The sequence below is a fragment of the Vulpes lagopus genome, chromosome 19 (genome assembly GCF_018345385.1).
Source record: "Vulpes lagopus strain Blue_001 chromosome 19, ASM1834538v1, whole genome shotgun sequence".
Taxonomy (NCBI): Eukaryota; Metazoa; Chordata; class Mammalia; order Carnivora; family Canidae; genus Vulpes; species Vulpes lagopus.
Genome location: NC_054842.1, coordinates 31,950,547 through 31,965,277, shown reverse-complemented (window position 1 = coordinate 31,965,277; position 14,731 = coordinate 31,950,547). Strand labels below are relative to the sequence as shown.

The 14,731-nt window shown below is 35.7% G+C and overlaps 1 protein-coding gene across 9 annotated transcripts in view; it reads right to left on the bottom strand.

Annotated features, from left to right (window-relative positions):
• CEP63 (centrosomal protein 63) overlaps window positions 1-14,731 on the bottom strand; it is a 58,668-nt gene that overhangs the window by 20,911 nt on the left and 23,026 nt on the right. For 8 of the 9 annotated variants that reach the window (XM_041734664.1, XM_041734663.1, XM_041734662.1 and 5 more), the window contains 2 exons: window positions 12,926-13,039; window positions 891-1,124 (listed from right to left, as the gene is read on the bottom strand). In XM_041734664.1, coding sequence (XP_041590598.1) covers window positions 891-1,124; window positions 12,926-13,039 — 348 coding nt within the window. The remainder of the gene's footprint in view (window positions 1-890; window positions 1,125-12,925; window positions 13,040-14,731) is intronic. The other variant, XM_041734661.1, reaches the window with a different exon arrangement.

The window sequence follows — 14,731 nt, the reverse complement described above, 5'->3', positions numbered from 1 at the left end:
AAAACCAAAAGACAACTCACAGAATGGGATAAGATATTTGCAAATGTCTTATTAGATAAAGGGCTAGTAATCCAAATCCATAAAGAATTTATCAAACTCAACACCCAAAAAACAAAAAACCTAAACAAGAAATGAAAAGACATGAACAGGCATTTCTCCAAATGGCCAACAGATACTTGTAAAAATGTTTCATATCACTTGGCATCAGAGAACTACAAATCAAAACCACAATGAGATACCACCTCACACTAGTCAGAATGCTAAAAATTAACAAGGTCGGAAATGACAGATATTGGTAAGGATGCAAAGAAAGGGGAACCATTGAACACTGTTGTTGTATGTGTGTATATATAATATATACCTCTGAAACTAATAAAAATAAATTTTAAAAAAATCCTAGTTAGTTAACATATAGTGCAATATTGGTTTCAGGAGTAGATTCCAGTGATTCATCACTTACATATATCACCCAGTGCACATCACAAGTGCCCTCCTTAATGCCCATCACCTAATTATCCCTTCCCACCACCCACTCTTCCCCTCCCACAACCCTCAGTTTGTTCTCTATCTTTAGGAATTTCTTATGGTCTTCCTCCTTCTCCTTTTCCCTCCTCCCCCTATGTTCATCTGTTTTGTTTCTTCAATTCCATATATGAGTGAAATCATGGTATTTGTCTTTCTCTCACTTATTCCGCTTAGCATAATACACTCTAGTTTCATTCAAGTCATTGCAAATGGCACAATTTCATCTTTTTGATGGCTGAGTAATATTCCACTGTATATATACACAACATCTTTATCCATTCAGTTGATGGACTTTTGGGCTAACTATTTTCTCTTAAAAATGTGCGTATACACATTTCCCCAGCTATAGTAATTTTAAAACAAACCTCTAACAGTTTTTCAGATTCCCTCAATTTTTCTTCTTTTTGCCGCTGCTCTTGCATAGCAGTCATATTCGTTCCAACCAAGTCATTGACCCTCATGGTAAGGCGCTCTATTTCCAACTCATTGGCACAGATAGTGTCATTGGCCCGCTCCAGCTTACTGCTCAGGTGCTGAATCTCCGACTGGCTGGACAGCTCCACAGACTCTAATTTCTGTTTCCGATTGGCAAGCTGAGCCTAGAAACACAGATTACCAATAGATAGAAGTGAAATTCTAAAAGGACAATTTATGAATAAGGAAGACTAAAATAAAACTGAGTTTTACTTCCATAAAAATATAAAGCATTGGCTCATTTATAATAACCCACTCATGACCTAAAGAAACAAAAAAGCCTCTCGTGATAAGGACTGGGAATAGAAGGGAACTTTCTCAACTTGCTAAAGATGATCTAAAAAAATCTGTGCAGCTAACATTATACTTAATAGTGAGAAACTCAAAGCTTTCTCACTAAGATCAGGTACAAGGCAAACATATCCCCTTTCACTACTTCTTTTCAATATCAACTGCATGTCCTCCCTAATGCAATAAGGCAAGAAAAGGAAACAAGAGGTATACAGGTTGGGAAGGAAGACATAAAGTGGTCTTTGCTCAAGGATAACATGATCATCTACGTAGAAAATCGAATGAACAGCAAAAAAGAACTCTCTTGCAAAGTTGCTCAAAAGTTAAAAATAGCATCCTACCTTCTAGTGATCCCACTACTGAGCATTTACCCAACAAATACAAAACACTAATTCAAAGGGACACATGCACCCCTGTGTTTATAGTATTATTATTTACAATAGCCAAGATATGGAAGCAGCCCAAGTGTCCATCAATTGATGAATGGATTAAGAAGAGATGATATATATGTATATACACACAATGGAATATTACCTATAAAAAGGAATGAAATTGTGCCATTTCCAATGACATGGATGAAGCTAGAGAATATAATGCTATGAGAAATAAGTCAGAGAAACATTAATACCATATGATTTCACTCATTAGTGGATTTAAGAAACAAAACAAGAACAAAGGGAAAAAGAGAGAGAAAGAAACATACTCTTAAAAAAAATTTATTTGGCAGAGATAGAGAGCACAAGCAGGAGGAGCAGCAGAGGAAGAGGGAGAAGCAGGCTCTCTGCTGAGCAGGGAACCTGATATAGCAGGACCCTGGGATCATGACCTGAGTCAAAGGCAGATGTTTAACCAACTGAGCTACCCAGGTGCCCCAAGAAACAGACTCTTAACTATAGAGAACTGATGGTTACCAGAGGGGAGATGGGTGAGGGATGGGTTAAATAAGTGGTGAGGATTAAGAAGTACACTTGTGATGAGCACTGGATGATGTATGGAATTGCTGTATCACTATATTGTACACCTGAAACTAATAAAACCCTATATATCAACTAACTAGAATTAAAATAAAAACTTCTTTAAAAAAGAAAAAAACATCTCTCCTGGAATTAATAAGCAATTATAGCAAATTTGTAGTATATAAGGTTAATACACAAAACTTCTCACTTTTCTATATGCCAATAATGAAAATGTGGAATTTAAATTAAAAACAGGGTATCATTTACATTAATGCCTGAATAAATTAAATATTTAAGTATGAATTGAACTAAGTAAATACAGAATCTATTTAAGGGAAACTATAAAACTCTAATGAATTAAGTCAAAGCACTAAATAAATGGAAAGATACTACATGTTCATGGATAGGGGAACTCAATACTGTTAAGATGTCAATTCTTCCCAATGTGATCTATGGATTCAACACAATCCCAAACAAGATCACAGAAAATCATTTTATGGATATTGAAAAACTGATTCTAAAGTTTATATGGAAAGGCAAAGACTCAGATTATCCAACATAATACTGAAGAAGAAAAAAGTTGGAGGGCTGATGCTATTTGACTTCAAGATTTACTTATAAATCAATGGTTACCAAAACAGCATAATACTGGTGAAAGAAAAGACAAACAATTTAATAGAACTGAACAGAGAGCCCAGAAATGGACCCCATTAAATAGAGTCAATTGATTTTTGACAAAGGAGCAAAGGCAATACAATGGTAGAAAGACAGCCTCTTCAACAAATGGTGCCGGAACAACTGGACATTCACAAACAAAAAAATAAATCTAGACACCTTCTAGTCTTCTTAAAAATTAACTCAAAATTGATCATATACCTAAATATAAAATGCAAAACTATAAAATTCCTAGGAGATAGCATAGAAGAAAACCTAGGTAACTCTGGGTATAGGAATGCCTCTTTAGACATAACACCAAAGACATGAGTCCTGAAAGAAATAGCTGACAAGCTGAACTTCATTAAAATTAAAAACTTCACTCTCTGAAAGACAGTATCAAGAGAATGAGAAGACAAGCCAGGGACCAGGAGAAAATATCTGCAAAAGATAGACTTGATAAAGGACCATTATACAAAATACAGTAAGAATCCTTAAAACCCAAGAATAAGGAAAAAAACAACTCCATTAAAAAATGGGCCAAAGACCTAAAAAGGCCTCTTACCAAAAAAGATATACAGATGGCAAATAAATATATGAAAAGATGATCTACATCATATGTCATAAGGGAAATGCAAATTAATACAGTAATTATATATCTATTGGAATGAACAAAATCTGGAACAGTGATGATACCAAATGCTGGAAAGGATGTGGAGCAACAGGAACTCTCATACACTGCTAGTATGAATACAAAATGTTACAGACATTTTGGAAGACAACTTGGTGTTTTCTTACAAAACTGAATATATTCTTACCATATGATCCAGCAATTGTGCTTCTTGCCATTTACCCAAAGGAACTGAAAACATTACGTTCTCACAAAAACCTGCACATGTATGTTCATAGCAGTTTTATTCATAATTGCCAAAATCTGGAAGCAACCAAGATGTCCTTCAGTAAGTGAGTAGATAAATAAACTGTGATACATCCAAACAATGGAATATCATTCAGTGTAAACACATGAGCTATCAAGACATGAAAAAACACAAAGGAACTTTAAACACATACTAGTAAGGGAAAGAAGCCCATCTGAAAAGACTACATGTTCTATACCTCCAACTATATGACATTCTGGAAAAGGCAAAACTACAGAGACATTAAAAATACCAGTGATTGTGGGGCTGTAGGGCAGGAGAGAGATGAAAAGGCAGAGTACAGAGGAATTTTATGGCAGTGAAAATACTCCGTATGCTATTACAATGATGGGTATATGCCATTATACATTTGTATAAACCCATATAGACCATACAATACCAAGAGTAAACCCTAAAGTAAACTATCATGTGTCAGTTTAGGTTCCTCCCTAGTAACAAATGTAGCATTCGGGTGAGGGATGTTGAGAACAGAAGAGGTCATGCACATATGATAGTATAAAGGAAATCTCTGGACCTCCCTCTCCTTGTTGTAAACATAAAACTGCTCTTAAAAAATGAAATCTAGGGGCAGCCTGGGTGGCTCAGTGGTTTAGCGCCGCCTTTAGCCCAGGGCGTGATCCTGAAGACGGGAATCGAGTCCCACGTCGGGCTCCCTGCATGGAGCCTGCTTCTCCCTCTGCCTGTGTCTCTGCCTCTCTGTCTCTCTCTGTCTCTCATGAATAAATAAATAAAATCTTTTTTTAGAAAATGAAATCTTAAAAAATTATACAATAAATATCTTGAGAAGAAGGAGTAAAAAAGAATCAAGAAAGTAAAGAGACTCCTCAGGAGAAGAGATGCTGCCCACCTACTGCAAAAACAGCTGCATTATTTTACCTATGTGTGCAGAAGTTTACCTGCATCTGAGTCATCACACAGGAAAACTGGATTTCTCTCCTCTTTACCACATAGGAAATAGGAACTATAATGAATTATTTTATTTCCATGGAAGCTCAAATTAGGGTTTTTTAATTACTAAACTTCTTAAGTTTCCAGGTCAAACTGTCCTCTCTCCCCACCCAGAACATGTTACATGCATGTAGTTAATTATTCTGTATTTTCAGATACATTACAGACATGCATATTCAGATGATTCAAACCAACCACAAAATGGTTAAATTTGGGGTGGAGAGAATTAGGAGAATTTTGATTCTTGAGGAAAAAGGTGCTTGAAGGAAAGATTGGTTCTGTCATCAATATTTACACACTCCCTGAGCTGAAAGATTTAACCAAATAATAGTGTATCTCAAATTAGTTTCTTCCAATGATTTATCTACTGAGGTACATGTGAATAAAACTGGCTAGTGACTATCTCATAGATCTATAGTATAAAGTTCCTGCAGACTTAGATAATTCCTAGGCTATGTATCCCAGCTCTCCTGGTTTTTAGTTCCCAACTTTCTAATGTTCACAAGGTTTAATTCTGTATCCAGATACATATTTCATTTAAATACTGAAGATGAAAAAATAAATAAATAAATAAATAAATAAATACTGAAGATGGACATGAATCATCTAAGAAAAATTCACCTTATTATAAATATTTTTAAAAGGTAAAAGTATCCAATTTTATTTTAGAAATTTAAATGGAAATGTCTCTGGGAAGTCAATCTGCCATGGATTAAAGCTTTTACTGTATACTGTACAGGACCCAAATCCTATACTGTGGCCACATAAAGTAGATGCTTAATAATGACCATAAGCCAGAGGAATGCTCAAAGGAGAAAGGCAAAGAAACAAATAGTGCTTGTAAAAAAATTTTTTTTAAAATAGTGTTTGTATAAATTACAGATCAAGATTCCGGCGTCAAGAACCAAAACCTTTTTACCAGATTCCTATGATAATGTGAAAGGAGGATATCAAATAGATTTAAATCCCCAAGAATAACTGCCAAGCGTGTGACTGTCTCTAAACTTTTAAAATACAATATAAACCTTTTTTGCCCCCCAAAAGGGAAAACTCTTATACATTACCTTGTACAGAATAAATAACTGAAGAGACTGGGTGAGGGTGAGGAGGAAGGGGCTGAAGTCCAATTTGCTGAACTAGGGGAAAGTAGGGGAAACTAAAAGTAGGGGAAACAAAAAGAAATAATAGTGCCTAATAATGGGGAAGCATAAGGAAATGGACAATCCCGAATACTGCAGGTGAAAGTCTGTGTCAACATAAGTTTGGAGAGTACTTTGACAATATATATTAAAATTCCTGAATGTACAACTACAATGGTACAGCAATTTCACTTTCAAAGCCATTTCTTAAGAATATAAATGGACATATACTCCTCAATGTTTATAAAAGACACACACCCTAGCACTATTACAAAAGTGAAAAAGTAAAAAGCTAAATGTTCTACAATAAGAGATTCATTATATAATTATGGTACATTTAATTGTAGACAGGACTTCTATGCAATCATTATGACCACAAATTTGTTGATTTGTCATATTTAAAAATGAAAATTTTGGGATCCCTGGGTGGCGCAGTGGTTTGGCGCTTGCCTTTGGCCCAGGGCGCGATCCTGGAGACCTGGGATCGAATCCCACATCGGGCTCCCGGTGCATAGAGCCTGCTTCTCCCTCTGCCTGTGTCTCTGCCTCTCTCTCTCTCTCTCTGTGTGACTATCATAAATAAATAAAAATTAAAAAAAAAATTTTTAAATGAAAATTTTAAGCATGAAAATCAAATAAAATATTGTGTTATAAAATACTTAGTGCATCAACATAATAAGAAAAATATTAAATGACATAAAGAGAGAAATTGACAGTAATATATTAAATAGTAGGGGAATTTAACACCCTACTTATATCAGTGAATAGATCATCCAGACAGAAAATCAAAAGGAAGCACTGGCTTTAAATGACACATTAAACTAGATGGATTTAATAGATATAAACAAAACATGTCATCCAAAAACTGCAAAATACACATTTTTCTCAAGTGCACACAGAACATTCTCCAGGACAGATCACATGATAGACCACACACACACACACACACACACACACACACACACAAATAAAACTATAATAAATTCAGTAAGACTTAAATCTTATCAAGCATCTTTTCTGACCACAACATTATGAAAATAGAAATTGATTACAAGAAGAAAACTGGAAAAAACACAAACACATGGAGACTAAATAACATGCTATAAACAACTAATGGATCAACAACAAGAAAAAATTAAAAAGAAAAAAATACCTTGAGACAAGTGAAAATGGAAACAATGCAGCAAAAGTAGTTCTAAGAGGGAAATTGATAAAGATGGAGGCTTACATCAAAAAAACAATAAAAATCTCAAATGAACAATATAACCTTACACACAAAGGAACTAGGAAAAGAAGAACAAAGCCCAGAGTTAGTAGAAGAAAGAAATACTAAAGGTCAGAGGAAATAAATGAAATAGAGACTTAAGATCAATGAACCTAAAAACTGGTCCTTTGAAAAGATAAACAAACTGTTAAATCTCCAGCCAGATTGGTAAGGAAAAAAAAAAGAGAGAGAGAGAGAGAGAGAGAGAGAGAGAGAGAAGAACCAAATAAAAGAAGTTACAAGACACACAAAAATACAAAGGATCATAAAAGGCTACCACAAACAATTACAAGCCAACAAACTGGAAAATGTTTAGAATGTATAAATTCCTAGAAACACAAAACCTTCCAAGACTAAATCACACAGAAATAGAAAATCTGAACCAATTACAAGTAATGAAACTGAATCAATAATTTTAAAACTCCCAAAATATAAAAGTCCAAAACCAGGTGGCTTTGCAGATGAATTCTATAAAACATTTAAAGAAGAGTTAGTACTGGGGCACCTGGGTAGTTCAGTCAGTTAAGCATCCGGCTTTTGTTAGGTCATTATCCCAGGGACCTGGGATAGAGCCCCAAGTCAGGCTCCACACTCAGCAGTCTACTGATCCCAATGCACCCCACCCCTACGCGTGCTCTCTCTCAAAATCTTTAAAAAAAAGTTAGTACCTATCCTTCTCAAATTATTCTAAAATAACTGAAGAGTGAGGAATGCTTCCAAACTCATGAGGCCAGCATTACTCTAATATCAAAACCAAAGACACCATGAAAAAGAAAATTGTAAGCTATTATCCCTGAAGAACATAGATGTAAAAAATCTTCAACAGAATATCGGCAAACTGAATTCAACTATACATTGAAAGGATCATATACCATGATCAAATAGGATTTATTCCAGGAATATAAGGATGGTTCAACATCTGCAAATCAATTAATGTGATACGCCACAAAATGAAAGATAAAAATCATATGATCATCACTATATTTGCAGAAAAAGCATTTGACAATTCAACATCTATTATGATAAAATCCCTTAACAAAGTGAATATGGAAGGAATATACGTCAATATAATAAAGGATATAAATGACAAATCTAAAGTTAACTTCATACCCAACAAGCTGAAATCTTTTCCTCAAATCAGGAACAAGACAAGGATGCCTACTCTCACCACTTTATTCAACATAGAATTGGAAGTCCTCACCACAGCAATTAGGCAAGAAGAAGAAACAAAAGGGCATCAAAATTGTAAAGGAAAAAGTAAAGCCATGAAAATTTGCAGATGGCATATTATACATAGAAAGCCCTAAAGACTACAGAAAAAACTGTTACACTAATAAATGAATTCAGTAAAGTTGCAGGATACAAAAGTAACATACTAACTTATTAGTGTATTTCTGTACACTAATAATGAGCTATCAGAAAATTGCAATTACAAAATAATTGTAGTTACATTTGCATCAAAAAGAATAAAAGACCTAAGAATAAATTTAACCGAAGAGGTAAAAGAGCTGTCCACTGAAAACCATAAGACACTGATGAAAGAAAGTGAAGACAACACAAATAAACAGAAAGATATTCCGTGCTCATGAACTGAAAGAATTAATAGTTAAAATGCCTATACTACCCAAAGCAATCTACAAATTCAATACCTGTCAAAATATCAAAGGCATTTTCCACAGAACTATAACAAAAAATTCTAATGTTTGTATGGAAGAACAAAAGATCTCAAGTAGCCAAAGCAATACTGAGAAAGAACAAAACTGGAGGTATCATGCCCCCTAATTTCAAACTATATCACACCGCTATAGTAATTAACATAGTATGGTACTGGTATGAAAACAGACACATAAATAAATGGACAAGAATAAAGATCAGAAATAAATCCACACTTATATGGTCAATTAATCTATAACAAAGGAGGCAAGATTCAACATTGGGGTAAAACAGTCTTCAATAAACGATGGGAAAACTAGGCAGCTACATGCAAATGAATGCAACTAGGTCATTATCCTACACTATATACAAAATTCAAAATCAATGAAACACTTGAACCCAAGAATTGGAACTATAAAACTCCTAGAAGAAAACATAAGTACTCTTTGAAGTCAGGTGTAGGAATATTTTTTTGGTGTCCTGTGGCAAGGGTAACAAAAGCTAAAATAAACAAATGGAATTACATCAAACTAAAAAGGTTTTGGGATGCCTGGGTGGCTCAGGTTAAGCATCAGCCTTCAGCTCAGGACGTGATCCCAGGTCCGGGGATAGTGTCCTACATCGAGCTCCGTGCATGGAGCCTGCTTCTCCCTCTGCCTGTGTCTCTGCCTCTCTCTCTGTGTGTGTGTCTCTCTTAAATAAATAAGTAAAATCTTAAAAAAAAAAAAAAAAAAAAAAAAAAACTAAAAAGGTTTTGCATGATAAAAGAAACTGTAAACAAAACAAAAAGGCAATTTACTGAATGGGAAAAGATACTTGCAAGTCATACATCTTATAAGGGATTAAAATCCAAAATATATAAAGAACTTATACAGCTTAATATGAAAAAAAAAACAAACCTGATTTAAAAATGGGCAGAAGACATGAACAGACATTTTTCTAAATAAGATATACAGATGGCCAACAGACACATAAAAAGAAGCTCAGCATTACTTGTCATCAGGGAAATGCAAATTGGAACCATAATGACATAATACCTCACATCTGTCAGAATGGCCAGTATCAAAAAGACAAAAAAGCAAAAGTGTTGGTGAGGATGTAGAGAAAAGGGAGACCTTATACAATGTTGGTAGGAATGTCAATTGGTGCAGCCACTATAGAAAACAGTCTGGAGGCACTTTTAAAAATTAAAAATAGAACTACCATATGATCCACTAATCCCACCTCTGGGTATTTATTTGAAGAAAACAAAAATGCCAACTCAAAGAGATATCCACATCCCTATGTTCACTGCCTCACTGCTTACAATAGCCAAGATATGGAAACAACCCAAGTGTCCACAGAAATGGATAAAGAAGATGTGTATGGGTTCTGGTGTGTATTTATATTCTATTATGATGGAATATAATTCTGCCATTAAAAAAAAAAGAATAAAATCTTGCAACTTGTGACAACATGCATGGACTCAGAAGGCATTATACTTAGTGAAATAAGTCAGACAAATACTGTATAATTTCACTTGTATGTGGAATCTAAAAACCGAATATACATATTCTCTCCCCCATACAACAGTGTTTTCTTAATAAATGTACATGACTGCAATTACATTGCATAGAAGCATAGAAAAAGTTGGAAAAAATTTACACCAAAATGTTAATCATGATAAATCTCTAAATGATGGAATTAGGGGTGATTTCATTTAATTCCTGTCTCACTGACAATTTCTCATTTTTCTAAAATGAACATGTATTCTATAACTTTAATAGCTGACTAAAAGAAAGAAACCTGAGTAAGCACAGGACTCAAAAATTGAGAAGTTATTGTGAACTCCACTTTCAGATGTTAAAAAATATATAAGAAAGAAGTTTATATTGAGTTCTTAAAAATGGGGTGGAAGTGTGGATGCTGATATCCATTGATCCTCTCTCCCAGATCTTCTCCCTTGACTGTTCAATGGTGACTTACATATCACCAAAATGTGACATAGCAATCTTGACTAGATTCCAACTTGAACATCAACTGTAAAAAGACATAATTTCAGACAACTGGGGAAGTCTGAACAGACTGAATATTAAGTTCTAGTAATAAATTACTCCGTTAATGTAATATTGGTATATTATAATTTTTAAAGGTCCTTATCTGTTGGGAAATATGACCATTTCTGTGATTTGCTTTGTAATATTCCAGCCAAAGGTAAAAAGTGGTGAAGGATGAAACAAGACTGGCAAAATGAGTTGTTCAATCAGTAAAGTCTTACTTTTGCAAATGGAACAATTTCTAGAGCTCTGTTACACAACAATATGCATATAATTACATTACTGTGACACAACAACCTGCATATAGTAAGATTACTATATTAAACTCTTAAAAATGGTTAAGATGGTAAATTTTACTGTGATTTCTACCACACACACACACAAAAAAAAGACCAGCAAAATGATGGTATCTATTAATGCTGGGTAACAACTATACAGAAATTTATTTTAAAGTTTTTTTTTAATGATGATTATATAATACTGCTACATACTAAACCACAGAAAGATTTAATTTTGTTTAGTTTGCTAAGGGAGAAAGAGAAATATATTACCAGTAATATTTTTTGAGTTAAGCAGGCAGAGTAGTTTTAAACAAACTATCAGAAGAATAATTCGAATGTCCTTAGTAGGGAAAACAAATGTTGGCTTTTTAAAGGCTTCTTATTCTGGCCTAGCTCAATTATAGTAAATAATATCTCACTTTTACTAACAATGAAGTTTAATTATGCAGAGTAATCACAATAGTAATTTGAAAACAGGATTTGCAATCAATAATAAGCACATTCCACAGATGAGTAATTGAAAACTGAAAAGTAGGACTTGATTTCCTTTTTTTTCCAATCTGAAGACTACAATTAGAATACAACAATATCTCATAGCTATTTATGTTTGCATAGTGCCTTTAGCATTCAGATCAAAAAACTGTAGTCTAGACATCTAGGATTTTATTGGCCCACTCTGACTGCATAGCTCGGTGTAGCCTAGTAAATAATTTTCTTCCTTGAGGTTGGTATGGGCCCCTCCTGACCATCCTGAGTGGAGTCACTCATAGCAGAGCCATTCGCAGTACTTTATCAGCCAGCTGATATTTCAGGGGAATGATTACAAGTCAAAACATTACTGAGAGTTAAAGCAGTAAATGATGCAGATTGTTTCTGAAAAATATTTTTTAAAGCCTCCTGTCAGCTCTTTTAACTCATCCAGTAATTCCTTCATTCTATAAAACTGAGATGACTAGTAACCTTGACAGATTATCATGATATTAAACAGACAACATAAAACCACATATTCTGGAGAACTGCAGTCTAGAAGAAGTATTGAGCCTGTGTCTAGCACACCATAGATGGTCTCAAATATTTTTTCCCTTCTACGTTCCTTTCCTTTTATGTTCTCGTTTTTTTCATTAAAAAGGCAAACAGAGTATCCAAGAAGAAACATCCCCAAATTAGATAGCTATTTTTTGGTTCTGCTTAAGTCTGCTTAAAAACTAGTAACTAGTTTATTTTAAAAAAAGATTTTTACTAGATTTCTAAAGTGCTTCTGTTGCCACTAAGATACTGCTTTTAGTTAGTATGCACATCAATGCAGTGTGAAACTCTTGGAATCTATAAGCAAACAGGCAGCCGGGTTGAAGCTCCCGGCTGAGGCATCTCGGCCAAGGTACCCCAGCTACTAGAAATGGAGCGAGACGCAAAGTGGAGCCAAGGCAAGAGCCCGAAACAGCCAGACGAGTAAGCCAGAGACCCAAAGAAATGGGAAAGGAGACAGAGAGAGAACAGAGGTAGAAAGAGAGAAAAGAGGAGGGACAGAAGGGGAGAAAAAGGGAAGACCAAATTCAGGAGACTGATGTGGGTGAGCACGGAGTGAGCTGGAGAATGCAAGACAGAGAGGGTGAGACAGAGCTCGAGGGCAGGAGCAAGCAAGCAAAGGAGCACAAGGCACGAAGACACGCGGAGACATGAATGAGCACACGTGCACTACACTAAGCTAGCATCATTGCCATCAAGACTTCTCTGCCTCTTGTTATTTTAAAATGGCTTACACCTACCTGAATTATCTCTGACTGTTCAGCCAAAGCCTTCCTCTGTGCCTCTAGAGAAGACACCTGTTGCTGATAAATCAAGCGTTGCTTCTCCCAGTCCAGTGATTTCTGACGAAATTCCTGAAGAGGCAATTAAAGTACTTAACTTGTAAGTGCTTCCCCTGGCTGTCCCTGCTCCTAGATTCACTTTTACTCTTATTTTCCCCCTCCTCCCTGGGTACACACGCAACTTTCTCCCCAGCAGGAGCCCCATTACTCACTTAGCCGACAGAACTGTAGAGCAATACTAAATTCCTAACACACTGTGCCTCTGGATATCTGTCTTTCTAAATTTAACACCCTAATGGTGAAGAGTATGCAACACAGATGCTAAATCCTGGGTTCGTGATGATTTTCATAGATTTGCTGCCACCTAAAGGTTGTTATCGTTTTTAGTGATTTTTCAGGAAACTGATCTTACGAGAACATTTTAAAATTTCAAAGTATGATTATGGGGAGATCCCACTACCCAAATTCTTGATATCCAAACCCGGAAATTGAACAGATCAAAAAAATATTCAGATGAGTCCCTGGGTAGCCCAAGTCTTACCTTTCAGTATCTGAAATTCAGGAACAAATAGATTCATATAATGTAGTACTTTTTGATATCCAAATTTTTACTATCTCAACAGAAGAACTACAAAGACTTGAATAACAAGGGGAGATCTGTACTAAATTCTAACAGACTTTTGTCACCCAATGCCAAATAGTAAAAATGAATGATGGATCACTTCATGTCAATAAGAAAATGAGCCCAAATTTATAAAAATGGAGTAAATCAAAGGGATTTCTATCATTGTCCTCCAGGACCCTCAACTCCAGCAATCTCATGCTAGTATGGGGTAATCACTGTTAACCAGCTTTCTGATAGTCACTCACTCATTCATTCTCTTATAAATGCCAGGAACTATTCTAAGTGGTGGGGCTACAACAGTTAACAAAACAAACAAAAAGTCAAGCCCCACTCCATTGGCAATAGACAACACATTCAATGTATAATACACTGGATGATCATACCTGTTTTTTTTTGTTTGTTTGTTTGTTTGTTTTTTAATTTTTTTTTTTTTAATTTTATTTATTTATGATAGGCACACAGTGAGAGAGAGAGAAGCAGAGACATAGGCAGAGGGAGAAGCAGGCTCCATGCACCGGGAGCCCGACGTGGGATTCGATCCCGGGTCTCCAGGATCGCGCCCCAGGCCAAAGGCAGGCGCCAAACCGCTGCACCACCCAGGGATCCCGATCATACCTGTTTTGAAGAAAACGGAGTGCTCAGAGCTGGGGGTTGCAATTTTTAAAAAGGGGTGGCATTTAAGTAAACTCCCAGGGGGATGGGGATGAAGTTATACTATTCTGGGAAGGGAAAGGCAAGTACCAATGTTCGAAGTAGAAGCAAGGAGGCTGGTGTGGCTTGAATGGAGTAAAGGGAAAAGTAGGTAAAGAAAGGTCAGTTATCAAGGAGCAAGACTGTGTAGGTCATCAGGATAACTTTGGCTTTTAAAAGAAGGCACTGGAGGGATGCTTGGGTGGCTCAGCAGTTTAGCGTCTGCCTTCAGCCCAGGGTGTGATCCTGGAGACCCAGGATCAAGTCCCGCATCAGGCTCCCTGCATGGAGCCTCCTTCTCCCTCTGCCTGTGTCTCTGCCTCTCTCTCTCTCTCATGAATGAATAAATAAAATATTTTTATAAAATAAATAAATAAAAGAAGGTACTGGAAGGTTTTTGTACAAGAGAGGAGATGTTTTGGCTTACAACAGAATCATTCTGGCTGCTG